The 9,623-nt window shown below is 34.8% G+C and overlaps 1 protein-coding gene across 1 annotated transcript; it reads right to left on the bottom strand.

Annotated features, from left to right (window-relative positions):
• Positions 1 to 6,281: 6,281 nt before the first annotated feature.
• LOC131060618 (uncharacterized protein At4g22758) lies at positions 6,282 to 9,126 on the bottom strand. Its single transcript, XM_057993928.2, has 3 exons — positions 8,290 to 9,126; positions 8,000 to 8,210; positions 6,282 to 6,716 (listed from the first exon to the last, which is right to left on the bottom strand). The coding sequence occupies exons 1-3, from the start codon at positions 8,524 to 8,526 to the stop codon at positions 6,523 to 6,525; spliced, it is 642 nt and encodes a 213-aa protein (XP_057849911.1). The 5' UTR covers positions 8,527 to 9,126; the 3' UTR covers positions 6,282 to 6,522.
• Positions 9,127 to 9,623: the final 497 nt, after the last annotated feature.

Here is a 9,623-nt window from a genome sequence, read left to right as displayed (position 1 = left end):
CTCCAAACCTCTAATATTCCATGAAATGCACTTCATCGTGACAATATGTGATTTCTTTACTCTTTAGCGGCCTTGAAACTATTAAAACACCTGGGGAGATCTTTCTTTTCTTCAGTTTTCTTTCTATTAGTTGAGCCCTTATTCTTTGAACCCAGTGGTCTACCTCTTCTTCTTCTGGGTATAACCTCGAGGTTCTCACTATCTGTCATCCACTCCCCTTCTTCTCCAGTGTACTCATCATTTTGAGAGTCCTCGAAATCAAGATCCTTATTGGGAACATGTTGACTAGGGGCCTCACCACTCTCAGAACAAGGTTCGAGTTCCTTCAAGCTACTACAACAGTCTAGGGTTTCATCCTCAAGGGCTAAGGGTTTACTACACCTGGCATCACAACTATTAGGGTCAGCAACAATGACCTCAATCACACAGTTATCCTCAATTTCAACAAACTTCTTGGGGGGAAGGGAGATGACCGTTTCAAGAGTGAATTTTGTAAGAGTGGGGGTTTCTTTTGCATTATCAGTGACACATGTTAAGGCAAGCTCATAGGATACATCCATATCTGTAGAGTTCTTATGAGTATCCTTTAAACTCACTATCCCACTGGGACTCCCTCCCTTACCTAACTCACTACTGACACCGTCCCTCTCTTCGAAATTCTGATCTATGGATCTATCATGGGCAGAGGTTGCATTCGAGATCGAAAATCTCAATTCTGGGGGAATCTCCTGCACATTGTCATCCATAGGTGAGGCCAGGTTGATCCCCACAGATGATTTATCCTTTCTATTCTTAAAATTATTAGGGTTATTTGCTCTAAAGTTCTCCAGCGCCAATTGTTGGGCGTTTTTCCTTCTCCTTTACCTAGGGTTTTTCCCAACTAATTGAAAACCATCCTGCTGATCTTCACCCATCTGTTTTAGGGCTTCCGAAATAGCAGAATGAGAAGTAGGGACATTATTGGAGATTCCAGTATTGGCATTTTTTTCAAAATCCGAGGTTCTATTACTCCCTCCATTCATAGCTCTATTGACCTTTTTACTAAGGGAGTCAAGGTTGTCCATGAGCGAAACATGATTTCTGTGGACTGGAGGAGGGTCGCTAGCATCATTGCGAGCCTTCTCCATTCCTTTATGTCGATTAACAATGGGGCAATTCTTTCGAATATGTCCCTCTTTTCTGTAGAGGAAGCAGGCATTAATCCCTCCAAGGATTTCAATAGGGCAAGGACACAATTTCATTTCCTGAATTAATGTTTACCGAATTGGGAAGGTCACGGCCAGGGTTGATCGAAACCAGAACCCTAGCATCCAAGTGAGGTATAAGAGAGGTCGAGTTATCCAATCGAATAGTCTTGCCAATCTGTTCAATTATTTGGGGTATGAATCTCCATAACAGTGGAGGAACATTTTTTACCAGAAGCCATCGAGGGCACGAAAGTGCCAAAATTTCTTCATTGACTACTTCAGAAGACCACCCTAGGGCACAGAAGGTGCATTTGCCCACCGTCCAGTATTGTTTGCTAACAACATCCATTTGAGCCTTATGATCTTTGAAAAAAATTACGAATAAGCCTTTTTGAATTAGTCTACAGAATGAAACATGATAACCTAATTTAATACTCCAAACATTTCTAAACCAGTCATCAAGAAATTTTCGGGCCGGACATTTATCAATATCAACAGCCGCAAAGAAAATAGCAGTATCTTTTAACCTATTCTTTTCCATAGCAATTTCGTTGCACATTAAATCATTAGGAGAAATGGAGATGGAGCCCAATGTACAGTTAGGGTCCTTACCTTCTCCATGGGGGCCGCCATTATCTATTGACACAAACCTAGCACCCTCTGCGACGGTGATGAACGATTGATGGACGGCTTCCTTGAATGTTTTCTTCACCTCTTTAGCTCCCGATCTGTCGCTTGGTTTGAGGATGCCCCCAGACGAGCCTTCCATAAATGCACATTAACCACTCTCGCAGAGAGGAGCGTGGCCGACGGCGAGGAAGGACAGGCAACAATAACGCAGACATGTAAAACGAAAAGAAGGGAGATTCAAGAAAAGCCGGAAGAAAATTACCTACGTGGAAGGAGGTCATCTGCACTCCCCCACGTCAGCGGCTATGACCCCTGTAGCCTCATGCCAACCCTGAAGGTGAGACTTAGGTGCAGGCGGCATTGCAGAGCGCTCTCCCTCTTTAAATAATTTTAAATAAATATTATTAAATGATATATATTAATATTATAAATTATAACATTATGTTATTTAAGTGGAATAATGGGAAACTAAATTATTACATTATATTATTAATTTTTAATATTTTTTCTTTTTTCCTTTTTGAAACTTAAAAAAGAGTATATTCTCATAATTATCATCAATTGAGTTAGATAATTCATCATTATCTCCTTATCACTTTGAAATGACAAATTTTCATTTTCCAACTAGATCCTTGACCTCAACTCCATCTTTGATTTGATTTTTCTTAGACAAATCTATAAATAAGACCATTATTCAACTTTTCCATACAATTAAATTTGTGTAAATCTACTCTATTAAAACCAATCATTAATAAAATCAAAGTGCGTTGATTTTGAAGTTTGCATCCCAAATCATGGTTTTATAAATTATTTATATTTCTTTTCTTTCTTTATTTTTAATTTAATCCTTTTTGAGTTAAATTGTAGATGCATGATTCTATTTTGTAGAATACTCTGGTATACATAAAACTAAGAAGCAATGAATATCTAAGTCTTCAATTCATAGTCAAACAAATTTTTCAATTGAGTTTACAAAGGAAGCATTACAAGTGCAAATGAGAATGTTGTTTTCTCTCGTATTTATGGCATTGAGTTTGGCTCAAGGTGGAGCAAAGGGCACAACACTAGATCAATTTTGTATTTGTCTCAGGTTCATAAATGCCCACCAATTGAATGAACTTTCTTCTCATCTTATCGACGTAGTTTTGCTAGATAAAAATGTTAGGGGATGCCCAATTTTGTCATTTGTGAATGTAGTATATGTGAATCAATCCATGACTTCGAAGCACAATTATAGAAATGTTGTGAAGAATCAATATACTGCTTGAATTAGCTCGATAGATTTTATCAATAACGTATATGTTTTTCTTTCATCCCAAAATATAATAACATCAGAGATATATTTAAGTGATCTTAGTCCACTTTGTAATTTGAATGTTTACAAATCCTCATTTCAATGAAAATTTATGTTGTCCTTTACATATCATGCATATGAAGGTAATGCAAAACTTCTTCAATAAATACTCAATTTAATGCAAAACTTTTTCAATTAATATTCAATTTAATTATTAATATGTCTGAATTTAATTATTAATTTATTAAAAAATGCAAAACTTTTTCAATTAATACAATTTTATTATTAATATATGTTCAAATTAATTATTTTGATAGATTTTTTTATGTTTATAATATTCAAAAAATTATAATTAAATCTATTAAAAAAAATATTAAGAAATTTGCATATTTGCAAGTGTCATATTTATTTTCAATTTTTTTAGTAAATTTTAATTTTGTCCAATTTAATTTAATCTTATTTTTGGTTATAGAAAATCTGTTAATGGAATTTATATTTAGTATTAGTATTATTATATTTATATCTCTTGATATATTTTACATAATTTTTTTAAAATATAAGTATGCTACTTACATATATATATACATTAATCTCATTATATTTCACATATGTACATGAATATACATTAATAACATAATACCTTTTATCTTATTGACTAACATCTTTGCATAACTCAAAATTACATTTACAATTAAAATCTAAACTATTTGCATTATACATCTATAAAAAAGCCTATTTATCCTCAGCATTGAATTATCACTAGTTGTTAATAACTAGTGATGAAAATGTATATAAGAGATTTTACATATAACAATATGAATGATATAGGCAACATGCTTAGGATATTATAAATGTACAGTGAGTGATACTAAGATTGCTTTATTTATTTAATGAGTATATACGTCTTCAAAAATTAAAATCTATTATCAACTAATCAAATGGAACAAAGGAGAAGGAAAAGTCAAACGCCACATGTGAATGCACTAAGGGTTTAAGTTTTGAAGACCCAGACCAAAAACATGGGCGCTATGTCTATGCTCTATCCTGAGTTGGAATTTAAGGACTAGAAGATATTACTCTCTATTTGCTGCAAAACTTAATAGAATATATTACTATGTTTTTCTTATGGATGTAGTTTTTAATGGTGAACTACATATTTTGCTGTCTTGTATCTATTTTCTAATTGTCTCTATTATTTTATTTCTATTTGATGTTATTTAAATATTTAATCCCTATTCTGAAATTTGGTGAGGAAGTTATAGATTATTTTGCTACACATGATCTAACTGGCCGATTCAATCACCTTTGGCCAGGTCTTTCTAATCTGCACAAATAGATGAAGAATAATGGGCAGTCGCTTCCTAAGAACAATTCGGAAATTTACCTGTGTTGATGGATTTTCATTGCAACTTTTGGTTCAATTAAAGATATTCAGTCTTTTTAGACTATTTTTGGGTTTGGGGGTAGAGCATCCTGATACTTAAACTTCGGCACCCACCATTCAATCCTTCCCTCATTTGCATCCTTTCAATGTCTTGCCTCCCAAATCTTCTAATTTTGGAGTAATTCTCCAAATCTCAAACTTAACTCATACGAATGTATGCTCAAATTTTAGTTGATTTATGTATATCTCTAAAGATCTTCTATAGATATCACTTGGCCGGTCTTGGCCCCAACTTGAACACCCTTCCGTTTGCTACAAGCCATATTGTAACAGTTTGCCCAAAACTCGAATTTAAATTAAAAAGTCCAAACTTGTTATGGAAAAATGCACTTCCTGATCATCTTTCAATCCAAGCTGCAACAAAAAAATCACTCTTAAAAATATTCTACAAGAACAACAAAAGAATGATTCTCCATCATTTCTCTTAATTGAGGATCCACCAGAGTCAGAAAAAGAAACATTCTTAAGCTCCACAACAAACTTTCTATACTCAAAGAAGACCCACGAGATCATCAAAAGAAGAAATCTCTAGCGGAAGTGAAGACTTCTTATCTATTGGTTAAATCCTTTGAAGGATATCCTACTCAAGGCCAGCAATAATTGTGATATCCTTTGAAGGATACCCTACTCAAGAGCGACTCCTTCAAGCTGAATGAGAAACAAGGCAATAAAAACAGCTTATTGAAATCCCCACGGATATGGCAAGAGGCGAAGATAATTTACGCACTCTTGTTCAGAATCACAGGAGAGCTTCAGGCCCACACCAAATGCTTCTCTGTTCACAAATGCCTCTTTGCAAACGTAAGGGAGAACCTAAAAGAATGTAATTCTTAGTCATAATTTGCTTTATTAATAAAAGTATATGTAGTTTACTACCTCTTGCCAAAAAAAAGACAAGTCTAGGGGTAAAGTTCTATTTTTTTTCTTCTCAAAAAACTAGTATTTTGATGTCCTGATTCCGTTCACCTTGACAAACATGCCATTCACCATGGCAAACTATAAATCACCCTCAACGAATTATCTACCATTCACCATCGCAGATCAAAAAGACAAAAAAATATAATCTAGCGGAATTGTTGCTAGGCTTGTCACAAACTAAAGTCTAAAAGTTGAATGAAATTTACAAAATTACATTTAAGGAATATGGTTTTCCCATATCATGCTTATTATAAAGATATCATTTCTCCTATTTTCATAAAAACAATTTACTAGATCAAGCTCTATCAATTGCATGTCAACTATTGTTCAAATACCATCACGAATGAGACTTAAAAGACCAGTTTGGCATGTAACTATTGAAATATAAATTTTCTAATGCACACAGATCTATTGAATTCACCAACTTTCCAACTTGTATTTATAACAAACTTTGAAAGTAATGCTTTTCATCTTAGAGAAATATCATATTTTCTATTTCAACGAGCTTACTCAATTCCATGTCCATCTTCACAGGTTTATAAATCATTATGCAAATGCATTTAACACATTTTCATAGGCTTTTAATAATTACATGAATGCAAATCAAAAGTAAGAATACCTACCAATTTTAGCGTTGATAGTATACATTAAAATACAACCAAATATTACGAGTAAAACAAGAAATATTCAAGCTCCAATTGATATTTTGGAAGCTTCATTTATCTAAATAACTAGAGGCAAATTTTACCAACCAATTGTGCAGATACAATGTTTCCACGACACCTTACTAGGAGAATACAAAAAGAGATTATAAACACACTCAAAACACTTTTAAATTAGCAACACGGAAATAATACATATATCGTATGGATACAACGTTTCCACCACACCTTGCTAGGAGAATAGAAGCAAAGATTACAAACACTCAAACACTTAAATTGGCAACCGTGTAAATATGTATATAAACACAATTGAAATCTTCTCAAGACAAATAATTTAAGAGAACATGATAAGTCTCAAATAGTAAACATCCATAAATGGATGCCCACTCACATGCAAGAAACTCCAAAGCTCAAGCTCATGGTGTTCAAACAGTTCTTCCACAAATTGGTCTTTTGATGATGACGAAGATGAGATGAGCTGCTATCTTTCTTCTCTTCTTGCTCATGTTTAGATTCATTTTTCTTACATAACAGAAAATTCCTTGTTGCCAAAGCTCCAATTATTCGGGATGGATCCAAAGCTGCCAATTTCAAACAACATGTCAGAAATTGCAACAATGAAGTTATCACTTTCAAACTTAAAAAATGTTCCTAACTCTTGATATCCCTAATATCTCAAATTTTGCATTAGTTTGAATTTCTAAACTATTTCTCTACGACGACCTGTAATTGTTCTAGATGCTTTAATACATAATTTAACTACTCTGTAGTAGACCCGTATAACTCCCAAGTAAAAGCACTTGAATCACGCATGAAGAGCAGAGACATTCTGCGTCTGCTTTAACTTGTACAAAAGCTATTATCAAAATAAATGTTGAAAGACTCTAATGTTTTTACAAAAATGATGTTAGCCAAACTAGAGAAATTATTACAATGAATAAAAAACATGATTTTTATCCTGTTTTCTTAAGTTTCGTTTCTTTATCATAACATATGTCCAAGAGATGCATAATTTTTAATTAATTTGATGCCCACGAGCTTTTTACAAAATATTCTAGAGGTCGCTAAATTTGTGAGAAACACCTAAGCTTCATTAAAGAATGGAAATCGTAAAAGGCTTTACCTAGTTTGTTGATAGTTTGCAGGTTTCATGTCACAGTCCTCTCATTCAAAGCTGGACCTAATATATTATTACCATACAGACTTCACATTGAAATCAGTGTCCCAGTCCTCTTATTCAAGAAATATTCAGGCACATTTGAAGGCATTATTTCTTCACCAAGACTCAAAACAGTTATTATCAGCTGTTATCGGTTCGGTCTCAATTGTATCCTTCTGATCTTCTTATGTGCTCTACTCTATCCTCTATCCTCTATCCCCTATCCCCTATCGCTCAGTGTTGGTTCTAAAGTATGCTACCCTAAACTCTGTTGTTCAAAGTCCTATCTAATACAGAATTGGCTATAAATGTATATTGTTCTTCTTGTTGTACCTTTTTTTCTATAACCTTTTTGTTCTCCACAGATATAGTCTAAACCATGCAAACATTACTGATGTTTATTAACGTTCCAGATTTTTTTGGCTTAATTTCAATTCTAAGAGAAAACTTGGACTTATCTTTCTTGCTGGTTGGGTGTGCTAAGGGTTTGGGCAGCTTCCAGCTTCCATTTATTTAATCAGAACTTTGATTTATTTAGATGATTCATTTTGAATCACTTAATAGTTAGATAATTTCAAATGAACCATTTAAACAAGTCAAAAACTTAAAAATATGCTAATATTTCTTGAAACCATGCATAAATTTATCAAAGATTCAGACTTGTTTTGTGTACAAAAGAAAACGATTCAAGACAGATAACAGTACCTTGACCATGATCGCTGTTAGCACTATACAGTTCGAACTGCTTGGCGTTGTGTCCAAGAACGGGCAAACGGCCTTCGCGAGCATATGATTTCAGGGCACCTTCTATTACTTTCTGCACTGGATCATCAGACCTCACCAAAAATCTCAAGGGCCCAGCACTGCCCAATACATTTATGGTCACCAGCAGACGGTCAACCTCATTGCCCTTTACCTGCAGTCACAATTGCAATATTACTTATTTGTTCTGAAGCTGATCTGACAGAAAAATTCAAATAAATGCATATACATACCTGATTCTTCTTAAGCATAGAAGCCAGAGGCGACTTTGGGATTTGACGAGCAGGACTGCCTGAAGACGGGGTTCCCGGTGCAACGCTTGGAAACGATTTCGACACAGAGAATCTTTTAGGGTTTCCCGTTTTATTTTTGAAATCCCTCTTTGGAGGGCTCCCCTGTTTAGCGTTAGGGTTTGTCGGGCTTGGAGCAGAGACCAAAGAGCTCACCTTTGAAATGTCCTGCTTTGCCATTTTAAGGTCAGAAAATCTCACTGGGAAGTTGGACGATGATGCTGGTCCTACTGATGCCTGCGACTCGTCAGATCCAAGACTCTCTCATGGGAATCCTTCAATTGCTGAAAAGATCAAATCAAAACAGAGCAGAATAGAGCAAGCAAAGCAGAGCGCAAAGGATCAAATGCCTAAGGATCGACTCCAATGCAACGGTAGTACCAGCCTTCTTTGCAAGCCACGAATCTGAAAGTAGAAAAAGCAGTAGCGCGACAAGTCAAGAATGCCAAGATTTGTGTAGTTACAGGGCACATGCGTGAATCGATTGTGATTAAAGATAGGGCACGGCCTTCAGGACTCGATCCCTTGCTCAGCACCGATCGAGGAAGCCTCATCAATGTACTGTCCACCATTCAAAGCAACGATTCGATCCTCCCAAACACAGAATCTCAGACACCTACACACAAAAGAATGGCTCTTCTTTAAAGGATGGATGCCGTAGACTTCAAACAATTTTCAGAACCGACTTCAAATATTTGTATTATATTGCGTTGTACCTATAACGATATATAGACCTAATGTTCCAACTCTAATTCAGGGAAGGTTAAGAATCTAAGAATAGACCTGTGATGGTCACCGCTACTGCACCCCTTGTTAAATACGGTGGGGCCGCCATTAACTTGCAGAAGACGCAAGATTGTTTGAACGGCTGGAAATCACCACAGAGAGTTTGAAGCTACCTGAGCCGTTGATGAGTTTAGATAATACGTCACTTGAAGGATTCCAAATCTAGAGCTGCAGAATATTCGCGAATCAAAAAGTAAACTTTAATGCCCTACGCGACGTACTCTATATATAAAAGCACGCCTTGATGCACGCTTTGCCTTAAGTAAACGCCCAAGCTTCATTAGTTTGTTTTGGTCGGAGTCATTCCTTAATTTTTTAAGAAATTATTTGAGGAGTTGGTAGTCTTATCAATATTTTATTTTTTTATATTTTAAATTTTATTTTTTTTAAATTATTAAAATGAATAAAATTTTAAGCTATTAATAATAATTTGTGTAAATAAAATTTGGAAAGGAAAATGGAGATAAATGTGAAAAATGAGTTATGTGACA

Source organism: Cryptomeria japonica, chromosome 5, assembly GCF_030272615.1.
Source record: "Cryptomeria japonica chromosome 5, Sugi_1.0, whole genome shotgun sequence".
Lineage (NCBI taxonomy): Eukaryota > Viridiplantae > Streptophyta > Pinopsida > Cupressales > Cupressaceae > Cryptomeria > Cryptomeria japonica.
The sequence above is the reverse complement of the archived record's forward strand: the minus strand, read 5'-3'. Positions and strand labels throughout refer to the sequence as shown.